This window comes from Schistocerca cancellata, chromosome 3, assembly GCF_023864275.1.
Source record: "Schistocerca cancellata isolate TAMUIC-IGC-003103 chromosome 3, iqSchCanc2.1, whole genome shotgun sequence".
NCBI classification, from domain to species: Eukaryota; Metazoa; Arthropoda; class Insecta; order Orthoptera; family Acrididae; genus Schistocerca; species Schistocerca cancellata.
The window spans coordinates 543,057,323-543,076,626 of record NC_064628.1 but is presented as its reverse complement, the minus strand read 5'-3'; the positions used below and the strand labels follow the sequence as shown (position 1 = coordinate 543,076,626).

Here is a 19,304-nt window from a genome sequence, read left to right as displayed (position 1 = left end):
GTAGGTACGTTTATAATGGCGGAAAGCTCGTACGCAGACTAATTGCACAATAAAAGAATGACACCTTCACAATACATCCTGTTGTGCTTCTTTTTCCTCTGTTATAATGAATGCAGACTATAGCCATATGTACTTTCCTGTTGTTTTTTTTTGTGTCCACAACATTCTTTTCCAATGGTGTCTTGATTATACAGTTTTGCTCACTTTAATGTAAGAACCTCATTTATTTTATTGATATTCATGTGAATAAGTTATTTCCTTTTGTTAATTTTTGTCACTTTATCTTTAGTGCAGCATTTGCTATTCTTTTTGCTTCTAGCTAACTGATCTGACACAGTTCTACATAGCTTCTGATTATGAATTGATGATCGATATTTTCAAGAATGAATTTAACTTTCTGAAGTCAGCGTGGCAGAATATGCTTGGCCGTCCACTTGTTGTGATGATAATAAGAAGTGTTCACTTAGGTATTTGTTGCATTTATTGTTTGGTGTTCAACAGTTTCCTCTTAAATATACTGATGCACCGTGCAGTGAATAATCCATTCTGATGTGGTCTTTTGACAGAGTGGAAAAATAATAAGCTGAGATTTATCTACTAATAAACAGAAACAATCTAAATTACCTGTCTGGAATGTGCAGCAAGTTTTGTGCCCTGGATGTGTATGTATGTCAACTAAACAAATTAATGTTGGTGTTAGAGCATGTAAACCTCCCCACTCAGCAAGTAATAGGACAATTAATTACTAGTTGCTGTCCCTTCTGACTGACAGTACAACTGATCTGATATAGCATATATATGAAGATCCACTGAATATACATGCTGGAGAAAACTGATGGTTATGTTTTAGCCAAAGTGAATTTAGTTCTTAGCAATTTTTTTCTATGCCAAAGTAATTCACTGCACCTGCTTTATGCTGAAGTACTAATGTGATTTGGATCCCAGAAGATCTGATGACAGTCATAAAAATAATAGTGTTTTACAGAGTTGCAGTTCTGTTTGAATGGAAGTTTAGAAGACTGTAAATCTGTGACTCATGGTCTATTAATTGTGTTTGAAGAAGTGTTTCAGGTGTACCATTATAAAATGTTACATAGTTTGATTTTATTATTAAAATACCATCTTGTAGCCAGAATTTTAGAAACAGAAAGAGTGAAATCAACAGTGATATACTAGAGAAAATTGGCACAGAAGTATACTAGGGTAAGTTAACACAATGTGGATGTATTAGAGATAACACTTTTCCATGGAAAGAAAAAGAAATCAATGATTATGGAATCTTGTCATTGTAAAAAGATCATTTATTATTATTTTTAGTAATATCTTTGGCCAAAGCGGTGTGATTACTTGTCAGTCAGCAAAATGGGAGCAACTTTAGCAGACTGACAAATACACAATTGCACATCACTTTAGCATCATTATAGTTGTTTCTTGCAACGCTTGACAAGAAGACACTTCTTTTGTCACAAATGTTTGTTATATTTCATTTTTATCTTTACTTTGAGTGTGTGTATATCTTTTACCTCCGTTTGTTTGGTATATTATTTTGGCCTTTTCCTTTAATACAGTCGTTAGATCAGTTGGCATGACCTTTTAATACTTTTGATTGCATTTAAAATTTGAGAAACTAGTAGCACTTTTCTTCAGCTCAGTAATAAAAAGCGCATAGTAAAATATTAGTATGTGTGTACATATGATGCATCTGTATTATGCACTAAATTTTAGAAAAAAACCTGCTCAAGTGAGATAGTGAAACAAGTTGTAGGGAATATAAGTAGTTGTTTCTAACCATTTTGTATCTCTAACTGATAATTGATGTGCTATCTTACGTTCAGACTTTCACATAAAAAATTCATAATTAATATGAATATGTTCCACTGTCTCAAAGCAGATAGTAAACTTTTTCAAAATTTCATAATTATCCATTCAAGAAAAATTTTGTCTGAGGAATCGAAGAGGGAGAATTCTAGAAAAATGAATTTTCTTCGGCTTTTGCTATTATCGTTTGTCTATTTATGTAGTGAAATCATTAATTTTTCTTCACCCAGAGTAAAAGGTTGTTCATTTTTAATGTTGTATTGCATACATATAAAAATTTTGAATAGTTTCTTCAAAAGAGGCAACTCCATGTGAATTATGAGCTAAATTGTTTTGATATCTGTTGCAATATCTTCATTCACATTTGTTATGTTAATTTTCTGTTTGCAAGACATATACAATACATTAACAAAATGAAGAACTTAATTTTTGGGAACAAAACAAAATAAATCCATGAACAAATTTTGTGTAAATGCTGATACTTAAAGTTCCTCTAGTAAGTTAACTGTCACTGAGTGCTGCATGCTTACTACTTCTGTCAGTTGAAAGGCAGTTTCTCCCCCATATGGGAACTGCAACTTCAATATGCATTTAAATTTTTATCACATTAATTCAGTCTGTGTTTCTCTTTTTTTATATGAGGTGTGTCCACAAAATAAGTTCCGTTTGGTTATATAAAACAAACGTGTACAGATTCAGAAAAAATATTTATTGTACAAAAATCTACAACTGTTAAACTACTTTTGTACATAGCTTCCGAAATTTTGTAGGCACTTGTCATAGTGTGGCACAAGTTTTTGTATGCCTTCTTCATGGAAGGTTGCCACCTGTGTATTCAACCATGGGGTATTGTGCAGCGCAATTTCTTAATGGTCTCGCAGTAAACGTGTGCATTGATTGTTCGGACTCATGGTAAGAAATCAATCAGTAAAATGCGTTTTCTGTCTCAAAAAATGGTGCACATGACTTTTCAAGGTGTCAAGATTTGCATGGGCTTAACCTTAATTGGGGATGAAGTGTGCCTCCATCCCATTGATTGCCGTTTTGTTTCAAGAGTGTTATATGATACCCAAGTTTCATCCCTCGTGACTACCTGAGAAAGAAAACCATCGCCTTCTTCATTGTAGCATGTCAAAAACTGAAGTGCACTGCCAATCCATTGTTTTTTGTGTTGTTAAGTAAGAATTTTGGGTACCCAACTTGAGCAAAGTTTTTGAAATTTCAGTTTTTCAGTAACAATTTCGTGAGTTAGTGATCGTGAGATTTGCGGAACTTCCATAGAAAGGACATTAAGTGTAAACTTACGGTTGTGCTTAATCTTTTCTTCAGTTGTGTGAACCAGTTTATCAGCAACCACATACGGGCGTCCACTTCATTCTTCAATGTGCACTTGATCACGTCCTTCATTGAACAGTCTGACCCGTCTTCTAACCATTGAATCACTCATAGTATTTTGTCCGTAAACCTTGCAGATTTGCCAATGAATTTCCATTGGTTTAACTTTCTTTGCATTTAGAAAACAAATCACAGATCTGATTTCACACATAGTGGTATTTTCAATTACAGCTGACACTATAAAGAAGCGCTACAAAGCAGACGTTGGCAGCAGTGATCTGAAAATGGTGTACATGTCTTCTCCTTGAGTCAGAGTAACTGCCACGCACGCTCAGAACTGCGATCGTAGTGCTGCCGCGGATAGAAATAGAAATGGAACTTACTTTGTGGACAGCCCTCGTATTAATTCATGCTCCATACCTATGTGTATTTGCGCGAGCGTGTGCATGTGCATATATGTGTCCGTGTGCAAGTCTGTGTGTGCAAGTGCCTGAGGGAAAACATTCACTCGTGCATATGCGCAATAGTGCATGCATTTGTATATATCACTGTATGAATGATACTGTCACATTCCCATGTTTGTGCTTCCTTCTTAAGTTTCACCTTTTAGATATTATAGGTGTATTTTGTGCTCCTTAAATAATCCGTCCATGTCTTTTTGTTTCTACTTGATGAAGTTTAGAAGTTTGACACGGAACAATATTACACGGTAAATGATGTTGACCTGCTCATCAACAATTTCAAGAATGACCTAGCTTTTCTTACCATGAATTGGCGACACATGCTGGGGAGGCCGACAGTCACAATAATTGGCCACAATGGCTTGCTAGGTAAACATATAATTTGATTTTTACAAAATAATTCCTTTACAAATATTACTGAATTTACGGGAAAATACCTGAGAACAATTATGGAGTCAAATGTTTGTACTTTTACTTATTATGTATAGGAAATAATTGTATGAAGAAAAAAATTCACCTTCATCCATTTAATTAAAAGCTTTGAAATGTTGTACATAAAATTTATACTTTTCAAATTTCCTTATCATTAGATCTCTGTCCACTGTATGACTGACACCCATCTTTGTCTTTATGTCATAGACACCATATGTAATGGAGTATTGCCTGATTTTTGAATGTAATCTTTTTTGGCCTACATATTCAGTTGTGGAAATCCGCGATGTTATTTTAGGTAGTATAGCATGGATTGTGCACAGTCTTTGCAGTAAGGAGTGAAAGCGTGCTGATGGTAATGTGCCTCTTGCAGCATTTAGCAGATAAAAAATTACTATAGACATAAAATTTTGGTAAGTCTGTGAAAATAAAGTGAAATATAGCTTTAACATTAACAATTGCCATTAATGGTATAAAAACCGGGCAAGTGCAAATAGGACTCCCACTCTAGATGTTCTGTACAAACTTAATTGTGTGTATAGATGGGTAATGTATAGGCTTTGATGAGTGTGCACATGCACACACACACATGTGTGTGTGTGTGTGTGTGTGTGTGTGTGTGTGTGTGTGTGTGTGTGTGTGTGTGTGTGTGTGTGTGTGTGAGGGGGGGGGGGGGGAGGTTCTCAAAGGATTTGTCCAAAAGTTGTTATTTTTCATGTGCCTGTTATTGACAACTCATTGCATCTGCTATTTGGTGAGTGTCGTAATTTACCTTTTACTTTCTAATTGTTGTCCTTGTATCACTATTCATTAAATAGTTACAGACATTTGTCACAATTAGATTCATTTTGAATTGCCGTTTACTTTGTGTATTTCCATATAATCACTGTAAGCGTTCCACAGAACGTGGCTAAAACTCCCTAAAGTTAATTATTTCATGATACTGCTATTTTGTACTTAGGATAAGCTTTTATTGAACATTTTAAATGGGGCTATTGTTTCATATGCTACACTGACGTCCACTAGCTCTTTCTGTGCTTACCAGGTAGTAATATTTGACACACCGTAGATGCCTACTGCATCAAGCCAAATGGTGTAAGCACCAGGGAATTCAGCCAGACATTGCCCTCCATGGGTCTGGCAAATTTGGAGTTTCTGAATTGGGGACTCATGATCACTGTCAGAACTATCAGCCCTAAGCTCTAGCCATGCAATTACTGCACACTACGACATTGAAATGTTGCGTGTCACCATATCTTGAGTTGACACTGAACTGTAAAATTACCAACTTCAAGGAGCAGTATGTGTCAATGGTGTGGACAGTTATTGAGGTAAAAAAGTGTAGACCTCCTGATTAGGCATAGTCCAAATTAAGAGCTACACACAGCATTTCAGCTAGACACCATAGAGGATCAGGAGAAGTGGTTAAACAAAGAAGTCATTGAAGTTCATAATGTAATGTGTCGATTAATGGTATTTAAAAAAAAAAAAAAAAAAAAATAAAGGGAAAGGGGGGGGGGAGTAGCATTCTCTCTGATGATTGACTCACCAGTTGTCCTAGAATATATAATAGCTGGATTTATTTGACTAAAAGTAAGACCAAACATCTCAAACCTTATGGTGCTTTAACTGACAGAAATTTGAGCAAATCACTAAGAGCTGTAATGGTCCGGAAACATGTGGAAAATGTGAAATTCCCCATCTTGCTGAGTAAATCTACCATATTTACTCAAATCTAAGCCGCACCTGAAAAATGAGACTCGAAATAAAGGAAAAAAATATTTCCCGAATCTAAGCTGCACCTGAAATTTGAGACTCGAAATTCAAGGGGAGAGAAAAGTTTTAGGCCGCACCTCCAAATCGAAACAAAGTTGGTCCATTGTAATACGAGACACAATTTAGGTCGAATGAAAGACGATACAGCTACAGTAGTTTGATTCGAGTCGTAAGCTTAGCAGTTAAGCTTTACCAGGTAGCCATTGCTATGCGTCAGGCGCTCCGTCCGTATTTATATGGATACCCTTCCTTTTTCACGTGCTTCGTCTGGTTTGAATCGATTGCTTATTTTGCTTTGATCTGATAAGTGCCGTTTTCTTTGTTATAGGTGTTTACGTCACTCTAAGCTGAAAATGCATTACTGTACTGTGTCATGCATTGTTTGTCGCATTCTGATAGTGTGTGTGTACGGCCCGTCGCCGCTCGCGGCATGACTTGCTTTCGTGCGCGCTACCGCCGCTTAAAAGAAGAAGAAGAAGAAGAGGAATCGTCTCATTAGCGAAACAATGGCAAGAGACTGCAGTTTGTTGTTACTTACACTGCTGCTTTCTTTGATAATGATCAACAAGAACCAAATAATAGACTGCGTATGATAGAACATGTTCTGAACGAGAGTTAGGTGCAAATTTTTCTTCGTTTGAAAATCTTTGCAGCCGCTTCTTTAGTACATCAAATTCTGCACAGAAATTAGTCATCTTACATTTAAAATCTAGTCAGTTGCCGTGCTTCATTTCTGACTATATCACTATTAGGCCTAAGAATAATACGAATATAAACATGACACGATACGTATATTCTTCCGCGTTTGCTGTTGTTTCACTCTAGTTTCGCAGTTTATTAGGCAGACAGGATTTAAATGAGAGCAGCAAACATGAAAGAATACATGGCAAAATGTTTATTTTCGTATTATTCTTATGGTGAAGAGAATACTGCATGTGATTCACATTTCATCAGGTTCCTATTAGCAACCATCTCTTCTCACGGGTAGGAAAAAACTCGGAACGTAGAGTTGGCCATATTGACAAACATCCCTAACAGTCTTGCCAGCCGGATTTTCGTAGTACATTGAAATTCTGCTACATTCGAAGATGAACAATACGGAATTTGTATTTACTTTGTTGGACAATGTATGAAAATGCAGTGGTCGAAACTCGGGGCGGAGAAAAAAAAAGGTTTTGGCACCAGTATTTATCTTTGTGCCCACAAAGCATGCTTGTGTAGCGCTACATATATTTGACGGCAGAAGTTAGTTGTGGCGGCACCTACCAACATTTTTCAGAACTTCCGCTTGCTTTGCACTCGATTCTAAGCCGCAGGCGGTTTTTTGGATTACAAAAACCGGAAAAAAAGTGTGGCTTAGATTCGAGTAAATACCGTAATGCACTGTCCCATACTTCCATTTCAACTGCCTAGGTGAACATTAGGTGGGAATATGTAATGCCTCGTCTTCCATAAAGAGAAGGATCCAGGCGCTGAAGGTGCAAAAAACATATTATATACTAAGGTAAAGAAGGAATACAAGTCCCTTCAGCTTCCTACATCTTTCAAAGCCACCCTCAATGAAAATACTGAGAAAAAGTTTTTAGCAAACCCGACTCAGGCAATGGGTATTAATATAAATGCTCATAAAAGTGCACTTGCAAAAATAAAATTACCAACAAATCTGCTGTTGAACCAAAACAGTTCCACAGATCACCACAAGTCCAGCATTTGGTGTTGCATGCCTTGTTCTAAATTGGCACCATCGTAAAAAAAGGGAGAACTGATGAAATCCAGGAAAAGAATGAAAACTACAAGATCATAAGTTGTTTACATCAGATAATGAGTTCTCTGTGACACACATTGAACTCAACTCAAATGGATCCACATAGTTCTCCTCTTCCTGTGTTAGTAAACCTTGCTCAAGTGGCCACTCGTACTTCTCGTTTTAGTAAACCATCAAGTTCACTTATCTCATATTCTGTCCTTGCATATGCTTCTCAGTAGAAAGTGAACAATGAATTCCACTCAGTCTTGAAGAGCAATGATAGGAAGAGAAAAAACCATGGCATATGTTCTTAGATTTGAAGTATCATACTACTACCACCACCACAAAAGTGAGGGAAGCTACAAGAGAGATACCTGGCAAAAATGTCAGGTCAGCAATAATTACTATACTGAAGCAGAGGTATCATTAAACTACACCAGGTGATTGTTTAGCTTATGGCAAAATATTTTGTTTCAGACATTGTCACTATAAACCAGAATTCAGATTTTTCTTGCTGTAGAGCATGTAGGGTGCTGGTTGGAACTTCTATACCAACAACACAGGAGTACAGGAGTCTCTGTTTCCATGTGGAATTTTTCATTGTGCCTTATTTGAAGCCCAGGAGACTGTCCTGGCCAATCACTAAACCCAGTACAGCAGTTTTATAGAGCCTTGAAAACCAGGCAGATATATTCTCATTGCTGTTTTTAATCTTGTTGACAAGAGGAAATTACTCTTTTAATTAGTAACTCCCATTGTGGGTTCAGATGATAATGTTCAATCTGTGACAACCTCACCATCTGGAGGTGCCAGCACAATATTTTCAGCACAATCAATCTCTTATTGGTGTATTATCCACTACTGAGAGTGTCTATGACAATATTTGGAAGTGTAATATCCTTGGACAGCTTCACAGATTGGGCTTCTGGAGACACCTGCCCATTATCATGTAATCCTTTGTGTCCAGCCACTTTTTTAAACATTAAATCAGACACACCAGAGAGACACAAATAAGAGAATAGTGTCTGTTGGGGATGTATTTTAATTATGACTGTATTTGTTATAGCCATCAATAGTATTACATCCAGAGTTAAGACTCTCAGCCAGTTGTTTGTGGATGACTTTGCTATATTCTGTTCTCTTTCTGGATTTGTAATAACCATTGGCTAGTTGCAGCTGATAATGGGTAATTGGAGGATTGGACACATAGAGTAGGTTTCAAATTGTCATCACATACCACGTGTATATATCAGTTTTAATTGTTACATCACCTTGTTAACTTACTCATACTCAAAATGAGAAACACTGTTTTAAGTCCTGAGAACTTGTTGACGTTTCTGGGTTTCATGTAAGTGAGTAGGTTTACATGACTACCACATCCAATGGATGCAAAGGCCAAATATGTAAAGGCACTGCATTTACTGAAGTCATGGAGAGTAGGCTGAAAGTACATGATCATAAAATTTGAAATCCTTACTAAACTGGCAGAAAGGCATTAGGACCACCCCAATTCTGGCACTATTTGTTGAGACTGGTGAACAATTACCTGTTATCCAGTGGCTGCTTCTCATGATGCATAATACATAATACGTACTATCAATCCTGGGCTCACCATGAAGTTTTAGCACAGCACCGCAACTGCATTGTAGTTAACAGCAGTGAGCTGGAATCAGATGCATACTCTGGTATTCTCTGAATGTGTACTCAAGATATGTCTACCTGCTGAATTCACTGTTTTTTATGTTGAAGTATATATCGTGAGTGTGAGGGCACTGAAGCAGGTGAGATGTAACTGTGGCACTAAATTCCTCATCTACTCTAACTCCCTTGGTACCTTTTAGGATTCCATGTTGTATACCCAGCAGGTAAATAAGTCCAGATGGGTCAGCATATCCTACTCTTTCTACAGAGGTAGGTAGGGATGTATTATTCTGCTGAGTAACATGGCACATAGAATTCAGGGAAATGAAATAGTAAAGAATGACTGTGTGTGAGGTAATTTGTCACTGTGAGTAACAATAATAATAATAATAACCATTATAACAGATAAAACAACACCACATAACAAACCTGACATCATACTCGCCAGTAAAAAGAAGAAATTAACACAACTAATCGAAATATCCATACCCAATACAACAAATATACAAAAGAAAACAGGAGAAAAAATTGAAAAATACATCCAACTGGCTGAGGAAGTCAAGGACATGTGGCATCAGGATAAAGTTGACATTATACCAATTATACTATCAACTACAGGAGTCATACCACACAATATCCACCAGTACATCTATGCAATACAACTACATCCAAACTTATATATACAACTACAGAAATCGGTAATTATTGATACATGTTCAATTACCCGAAAGTTGCTAAATGCAATATAACATATACCGTACAGTTAAAAGGAAGTCCCGCTTGATCAAGGTCTGCGTCACTTTCCATTTTTGACCAAACATAACGTCTGAGAAAAGAAAGAAAGAATAATAATAATAATAATAATAATAATAATAATAATAATAATAATAATAATAATAAACCCCGTGGAGGCCCGGGAAAAGAATAGGCCTCCCATATGTTCTGCCAGTCGTAAAAGGCGACGAAAAGAACAAACCACTAATAGGGCTAACCCCCCTTTAGTGTGATTAGTTGGTTCAGGACAGAACTAATGAAGCCTCGGACAAGCACTGTTGTGGTCGGGGACGACGCTTGAACCCTATGCCCGTCCACAATGGTAACGACACTGCTAGCCACACGGAAAATTATTAAAATCAAATAGACGTGTTTTGCAGGATATGCTTCCTGCAACCACTCTAGAAGGAAAACAAAGACAGAGGATGAGATGGTCAGATGAAGTTAACTGTCACCTCATGTTCTGTTATTACCAAGCAACAAACTTAGGAACCAACACAACTGGATACAGATCACAAGTATACACAACATTTATTACCAAATACCCAGAATTAAAATTTTTAACAGAACAACGACTAGCTGATTAGATCGATGTAATAATAAAAAATAACAGGATACCCCAGTCAGAATTAGAAAACATCAAACAACAAGTACAACAAATACTGGAACAAAATAATGTGCAATCAGAAGAAGAAGAAAATAAAGTAATGGACTCAAACATCCCAGAGCAAACAAACAAAGAACAACACGCATCAATTAAACAATCAGAGGAAAACAAAATCGTAAGACAGCCACCAGAACAAGCACAAATAGAACACGAAGTGACACACATGTTAGATATAGAATAAAAATTTCAGCTGACATATATAGAATACAAAGACACAAATACAGACATTAGACCATTGTTGCATAGATCCCCAAATAACCCACAAGTCGAAACAACAACAACAACGACAACTATCAACACAATCATACACAGCAAAATAAATGCAAATACAACTATGGAAGAGTTACAACTACTGGTTTATATAGGAGCGCTCACTACACTAAATATACACACTAGGCAGAGATCAGAACCAACCAACACACAGAAGAAACCCACAAAACCAGCATGGCAACACAGGCTACAGATCAGAACAGAAAAACTGAGAAAAGACATCGGACAGCTAACACAATTTATAAGAAATGAAATATCAGACAAAAAACGAAAAAGGTTAGGCAAAATCTCTCAACAAGAAGCAATAGAGCAATTAGATGAAAAGAGGCAGAAATTACAAGCATTGGCCAAATGACTTAGAAGATACAAAAAAAGTGAAAATAGAAGGAAACAAAACCAAACATTCAACACAAACCAAAAGAAATTTTACCAGACAATAGATAACACACACATTAAAATAGACAATGCATCAAACATAACAGACATGGAACACTTCTGGAGCAACATATGGTCAAACCCGGTACAACATAACAGACATGCACGGTGGATACAAGCAGAAACAGACAGGTACAAGATGATACCACAAATGCCTGAAGTGATAATTTTGCAGCATAAAGTCACCCAAGTGATTAATTCTACGCACAATTGGAAAGCCCCTGGAAAAGATAAAATAGCAAATTTCTGGCGAAAGAAGTTCACCTCAACACATTCACATCTAACTAAATTATTTAACAGTTACGTTGCAGACCCATGCACAGTCCCTGATACACTTACACAAGGAATAACTTATCTGAAACCTAAAGATCAAGCAGACACAGCAAACCCAGCAAAATATCGCCCCATAACATGCCTACCAACAATATACAAAATATTAACTTCAGTCATTACACAGAAATTAATGACACATACAACACAGAACAAAATTATAAATGAAGAACAAAAAGGCTGCTGCAAAGGAGCACGAGGATGTAAAGAGCAACTGATAATAGATGCCGAGGTGACATATCAAGCTAAAACTCAACAAAGGTCGCTACACTACGCATACATTGATTACCAAAAAGCTTTTGATAGTGTACCCCCTCATGGTTACCATAGGTATTGGAAATATACAAAGTAGATTAATCCTAAATTGATACAGTTCGTAAACACAGTAATGAAAAATTGGAAAACCACACTTAATATCCAAACAAATTCAAATAATATCACATCACAGCCAACACAGATTAGGCGTGGAATATACCAAGGAGACTCATTAAGTCCTTTCTGGTTCTGCCTTGCTCTGAACCCACTATCCAACATGCTAAATAATACAAATTGTGGATATAATATTACTGGAACATACCAACACAAAATCACACATTTGTTATACATGGATGATCTAAAACTTCTGGCAGCAACAAATCAACAACTTAACCAATTACTAAAGGTAACAGAAGTATTCAGCAATGGTATAAATATGGCTTTCAGAAAAGACAAATGTAAGAAAAATAGCATAGTCAAGGGAAAACACACTAAACAAGAAGATTACTTATTGGATAACCACAGCGACTGCATAGAAGCGATGGAAAAAACAGATGCCTATAAATATCTAGGATACAGGCAAAAAATAGGAATAGATAATAGAAATATTAAAGAAGAACTAAAAGAAAAATATAGACAAAGACTAACAAAAATACTGAAAACAGAATTGACAGCAACTAACAAGACAAAAGCTATAAATACTTATGCTATACCAATATTGAGCAGTTCATTTGGAGTAGTGAAATGGAGTAACACAGAACTAGAAGCACTGAATACACTTACATGATCACAATGCCACAAATATAGAATACGTCACATACATTCAGCAACAGAAAGATTCACATTAAGCAGAATAGGAAGGGGATTTATCGACATAAAAAAACCTACATAATGGACAGGTAGACAATTTAAGAAAATTATTTATAGAACGAGCAGAAACTAGCAAAATACACAAAGCAATCACTCATATAAATACATCGGCTACACCATTGCAGTTTCATAACCACTTCTACAACCCTTTAGATCACATAACATCAACAGATACAAAGAAGGTAAATTGGAAAAAGAAAACACTACATGGCAAGCACCCGTATCATCTAACACAGCCACACATCGATCAAGACGCATCCAACACATGGCTAAAGAAAGGCAACATGTACAGTGAGATGGAAGGATTCATGATTGCAATACAGGATCAAACAATAAACACCAGATATTACAGCAAGCATATTATTAAAGATCCCAATACCACAACAGATAAATGCAGACTTTGCCAACAACAAATAGAAACAGTAGATCACATCACAAGCGGATGTACAATACTAGCAAATACAGAATACACCAGAAGACATGACAATGTCGCAAAAATAATACATTAACAACTTGCCATACAACATAAACTAATAAAACAACATGTTCCCACATACAAGTATGCACCACAAAATGTATTGGAGAATGATGAATACAAATTATACTGGAACAGAACCATTATAACAGATAAAACAACACCACATAACAAACCTGACATCATACTCACCAATAAAAAGAAGAAATTAACACAACTAATTGAAATATCCATACCCAATACAACAAATATACAGTAGAAAACAGGAGAAAAAATTGAAAAATACATCCAACTGGCTGAGGAAGTCAAGGACATGTGGCATCAGGATAAAATTGACATTATACCAATTATACTATCAACTACAGGAGTTATACCACACAATATCCACCAGTACATCAATGCAATACAGCTACTTCCAAACTTATATATACAACTACAAAAATCCGTAATTATTGATATATGTTCAATTACCCGAAAGTTCCTAAATGCAGTGTAACATATACCGTACAGTTAAAAGGAAGTCCCGCTTGATCAAGGTCCGCGTCACTTTTCATTTTTAACCAGACATAACGTCTGAGAAAGGAAAGAAATAATAATAATAATAATAATAATAATAATAATAATAGTAATAATAATAAAATATACAGTGTAATGTGGAATCCGAACCAAGAGTCATTCCTGGTGATGCAGCTAATGTGGTACATGTTTTAGCATTTAATGGTATTTCTGATCACAAACTTTCTAGGGCTTTTAATGGTTAGACAGGCTCACAGGTTCAACTTATTTTCGCCCTCTGTAATCTACCAGGCACTATATCAGGTAGAGTGATTTAATGACTGGTTGTTCTACCATTTTAACAATGGATTAGTCCCTCAACCGTTAGGGGTAAAACCCAATGGGACTCGGGGCAAGTAAGGCTAGCAACCTGCTTCCCTGGTGCTTTAAATATGATGCTGGCAACAATCAGAGCAAAATGCCTCGGACCTTTGGTGGTGACGGAGTCCCACCTCTAACTGACAAACCAGGGACTCCTAAGATACGACTTGGCAAACAAATGGTAATGAGATGGGGAGCTATTAATATCAATGGGGGCTACTCTGGGAAGAAGGTAGAGCTGGCAGAGGCTGCAAGTAAGATGGGGCTGGACGTTTTAGTTGTTAGTGACATTCGGGTAAGGGGTGAGAAAGAAGAGGAAGTGGGAGAACACAAGGTCTACCTGTCAGGAGTCAAAGCAGGAATAGCACAATGGGGTGTAGGGCTTTACATCAGGAAATAAATGGAACCCAGCGTAGTTGTAATAAGGTATGTAAACGAACGACTGATGTGGATAGATTTGACAGTGTCTAGCAAGAAAATTAGGATTGTGTCAGTATATTCGCATTGTGAAGGGACAGATCAAGATAAGATGGATAGTTTTTATGAGGCACTCAGTGATGTAGTTGTTAGAGTAAAGGACAAGGACAGTGTTCTGCTCATGGGTGATTTTAATGCCAGGATTGGAAATCGAACAGAAGGGTATGAAAAGGTTATGGGTAAATTTGGAGAGGATATGGAGGCCAACAGGAACGCGAAACAACTCTTGGATTTCTGTGCCAATATGGGCTTAGTAATCACTAACTCCTTTTTTAAACATAAGAACATTCACCGGTGTACTTGGGAAGGCAGGGGAACCAGATCTGTCATTGACTATATAATAACAGATCAGGAATTCAGGAAGGCTGTGAGGGACACACGTGTATTCAGGGGATTCTTTGATGACACTGATCATTATTTAATCTGCAGTGAAATTGGGATTGTGAGGCCGAAAGTGCAGGAGGTCAGGTCCATATGTAGGAGGATAAGAGTGGAGAAACTTAAGGATAAGGAAATCAAGCACAAGTACATAACAGCGATCTCAGAAAGGTACCAGTTAGTTGAATGTAGTCAATTACAGTCATTGGAAAAGGAATGGACAAGGTACAGGGACACAGTACTAGAAGTGGCTAAAGAATGTCTTGGAACAGTAGTGTGTAAAAGTAGGATGAAGCAAACAGCTTGGTGGAATGACACAGTCAAGGCAGCCTGTAAAAGGAAAAAGAAGGCGTATCAAAAATGGCCACATACTTGAACTCAGGTAGACAGAGAAAGTTATGTTGAAGAAAGAAACAAAGCCAAACAGATAATTGCAGCATCCAAGAAGAAATCTTGGGAAGACTTTGGAAACAGGTTGGAGACTATGGGTGAAGCTGCTGGAAAACCATTCTGGAGTGTAATTAGCAGTCTTCGGTAGGGAGGTAAGAGGGAAATGACAAGTATTTTGGACAGGTCAGGAAAACTGCTGGTGAATCCCTGTGGATGCCTTGGGCAGATGGAGGGAATATTTTGAAGAGTTGCTCAATGTAGGTGAAAGTACGATCAGTAATGTTTCAGATTTCGAGGTAGAATGGGACAGGAATGATGATGGAAATAGGATCACATTTGAGGAAGTGGAGAAAATGGTCAGTAGATTGCAGTGCAATAAAGCGGCTGGGGTGGATGAAATTAAGTCGGAACTCATCAAATACAGTGGAATGTCAGGTCTTAAATGGCTACACAGGATAATTGAAATGGCCTGGGAGTCGGGACAGGTTCCATCAGACTGGACAAAAGCAGTAATCACACCAATCTTTAAACATGGAAACAGAAAAGATTGCAACAACTACAGAGGTATCTCTTTAACAGCGTTGTGGGTAAAATCTTCTCAGGTATTGTTGAAAGGAAAGTGCGAGTATCAGATGAGGACCAATTGGATGAAAATCAGTGTGGGTTTAGGCTTCTTAGAGGTTGTCAGGACCAGATCTTTAGCTTACGTCAAATAATGGAGAAGTGTTATTAGTGGAACAGGGAATTGTAACTATGCTTTATAGATCTAGAAAAGGCATATGACCGGGTTCCTAGGAGGAAGTTATTGTCTGTTCTACGTCGTTATGGAATAGGAGGCAAACTTTTGCAAGCAATTAAAGGCCTGTACATGGATAGTCAGGCAGCAGTTAGAGTTGACGGTAAATTGAGCTCATGGTTCAGAGTAGTTTCAGGGGTCAGACAAGGCTGCAACCTGTCTCCACTGTTGTTCATATTATTTATGGATCATATGTTGAAAACAATAGACTGGCTGGGTGAGATTAAGATATGTGAACACAAAATAAGCAGTCTTGCATATGCGGATGACTTAGTTGTGATGGCAGAGTCGATTGAAAGTTTGCAAAGTAATATTTCAGAGCTGGATCAGAAATGTAAGGACTATGGTATGAAGATTAGCATCTCCAAAACGAAAGTAATGTCAGTGGGAAAGAAATATAAACAGATTGAGTGCCAAATAGGAGGAACAAAGTTAGAACAGGTGGATTGTTTCAAGTACTTAGGATGCATATTCTCACAGGATGGCAACGTAGTGAAAAAACTGGAAGCGAGGTGTAGCAAAGCTAATGCAGTGAGCACTCAGCTACGATCTACTCTCTTCTGCAAGAAGGAAGTCAGTACCAAGACTAAGTTATCTGTGCACCGTTCAATCTTTCGACCAACTTTGTTGTATGGGAGCGAAAGCTGGGTGGATTCAGGTTACCTTATCAACAAGGTTGAGGTTACAGATATGAAAGTAGCTAGGATGATTGCAGGTACTAGTAGATGGGAACAATGGCAGGAGGGTGTCCACAATGAGGAAATCAAAGAAAAACTGGGAATGAACTCTATAGATGTAGCAGTCAGGGCAAACAGGCTTAGATGGTGGGGTTATGTTACACGCATGGGAGAAGCAAGGTTACCCAAGAGACTCATGGGTTCAGCAGTAGAGGGTGGGAGGAGTCAGGGCAGACCAAGGAGAAGGTACCTGGATTCGGTTGAGAATGATTTTGAAGTAATAGGTTTAACATCAGAAGAGGCACCAATGTTAGCACTGAATAGGAGATCATGGAGGAATTTTATAAGGGGGCTATACTCCAGACTGAACGCTGAAAGGCATAATCATTCTTAAATGATGATGATGATGATGATGATGGTGATGATGATGACTATAGGCCGAGTTGCATGTATTTCATTGTATTTGTGTGAATGTTTGAGGAAATATGAATAAATGCATCTAATGTTGGGACTGCTTTCAGCTTTAAACTAATATTGAGGTATAATCTAGAGATATTCATTGATTTCTGTAATGAAACTTGAGTGAAATAAAGGTAGAAGAAACTGCTGTGTACTATGCCAAAGCAAAAAGAAATTCATTTCTTGGCCAGCATTTGCTGATAAAAAGAAAGAATGTAAATTTCATACAAGGAGATCCATACTTGATCAGTTCAGTGTTTATGTTGTTGATTACTTGTGTCTTCCTGTTGTTAATTTTTCATAACATATCTGCTTTTTTTATTCTGTCCAATCTCACCTCTTTCAGGTGATACTGTTTGTTCTCCTTAGATTCTACTTGTTTGCTGCTCGTTTGTCATAAACTTCCAATAGTAATCTAATTATTGTAACTTACTTATCACTTTGTTGTTCATATTGGCTTCTGTATCATTATTGGAGTACTCAATTATTTTATATGCAAATTCTTGTCTTCCATTAATATCGTTTTCTACTACTGAAATTAATTTGGCCTAGATCTACTGTTTAATTGACCTCCAGAGTTGACTTGCTTCTGTTTTTAGGGTCTTGTATTCATCATTACTTTCTGTTGTCTTGTTTTACAGCCATCTAAGATTTTCAACTCTGTTCTCTTTAATTACTTTCTCTGTATCTAATAGCTCCCAAGGCAACTTTTCCATCATTCTGTTTTTTTTCCCTTCTTCTTCTTCTTCTTCTTCTTCTTCTTCTTTGACTTCTGTTTCCAATAGCTCCTGACACAACATTTCCTAGTATTGTTTAGATGTTCAGGTATGCTTGTTGCAGAAATTTGCACTTTTTTATTTGTCATTATATGTATTCAGTCAGTCCTCATATTATTTTCTTATGAATATTTTTGTGAGCAGGTAGGTTTTTGACTTCTATTTGTGAGTACTCGTACCACAGTGAACTTTCTTTACTAAAGAGAATCTGCAGACATAGAATGCCACTACTTTACTGTGACAAATTGTCACTCTTAGTGCAGTTGTCAGTTACACCAATTATAAAAGGGATATTTGAAACAATGGAAAGCCCAGATTGCACCATCAACAATTGTTGTTGTTGTGATAGCCTTCAGTCCTGAGACTGGTTTGATGCAGCTCTCCATGCTACTCTATGCTGTGCAAGCTTCTTCATCTCCCAGTACCTACTGCAACCTACATCCTTCTGAATCTGCTTAGTGTCCTCATCTCTTGGTCTCCCCCTACGATTTTTACCCTCCACGCTGCCCTCCAATACTAAATTGGTGATCCCTTGATGCCTCAGAACATGTCCTAACAACCGATCCCTTCTTCTGGTCAAGTTTGTGGCACAAACTTCTCTTCTCCCCAATCCTATTCAATACTTCCTCATTAGTTATGTAATCTACCCATCTAATCTTCAGCATTCTTCTGTAGCACCACATTTCGAAAGCTTCTATTCTCTTCTTGTCCAAACTATTTACCGTCCATGTTTCACTTCCATACATGGCTACACTCCATACAAATACTTTCAGAAACGACTTCCTGACACTTAAATCTATACTCGATGTTAAGAAATTTCTCTTCTTCAGAAAGGCTTTCCTTGCCATTGCCAGTCTACATTTTATATCCTCTCTACTTCGACCATCATCAGTTATTTTGCTCCCCAAATAGCAAAACTCCTTTACTACTTTAAGTGTCTCATTTCCTAATCTAATACCCTCAACATCACCCGACTTAATTCGACTACATTCCATTATCCTCGTTTTGCTTTTGTTGATGTTCATCTTATATCCTCCCTTCAAGACACCATCCATTCCGTTCAACTGCTCTTCCATGTCCTTTGCTGTCTCTAACAGAATTACAATGTCATCGGCAAACCTCAACGTTTTTATTTCTTCTCCATGGATTTCAATTCCTACTCCGAATTTTTCTTTTGTTTCCTTTACTG

The 19,304-nt window shown here is 37.2% G+C and overlaps 1 protein-coding gene across 2 annotated transcripts in view; it reads left to right on the top strand.

The window, feature by feature from the left end:
• The window catches only part of LOC126175372 (probable phosphorylase b kinase regulatory subunit alpha), a 247,572-nt gene that overhangs the window by 118,337 nt on the left and 109,931 nt on the right, over window positions 1-19,304 (top strand). Inside the window, exon 11 of one of the 2 annotated variants that reach the window (XM_049922140.1) lies at window positions 3,836-3,983. In XM_049922140.1, coding sequence (XP_049778097.1) covers window positions 3,836-3,983 — 148 coding nt within the window. Of the gene's footprint in view, window positions 1-319; window positions 468-3,835; window positions 3,984-19,304 lie in introns of both variants that reach the window. The other variant, XM_049922139.1, reaches the window with a different exon arrangement.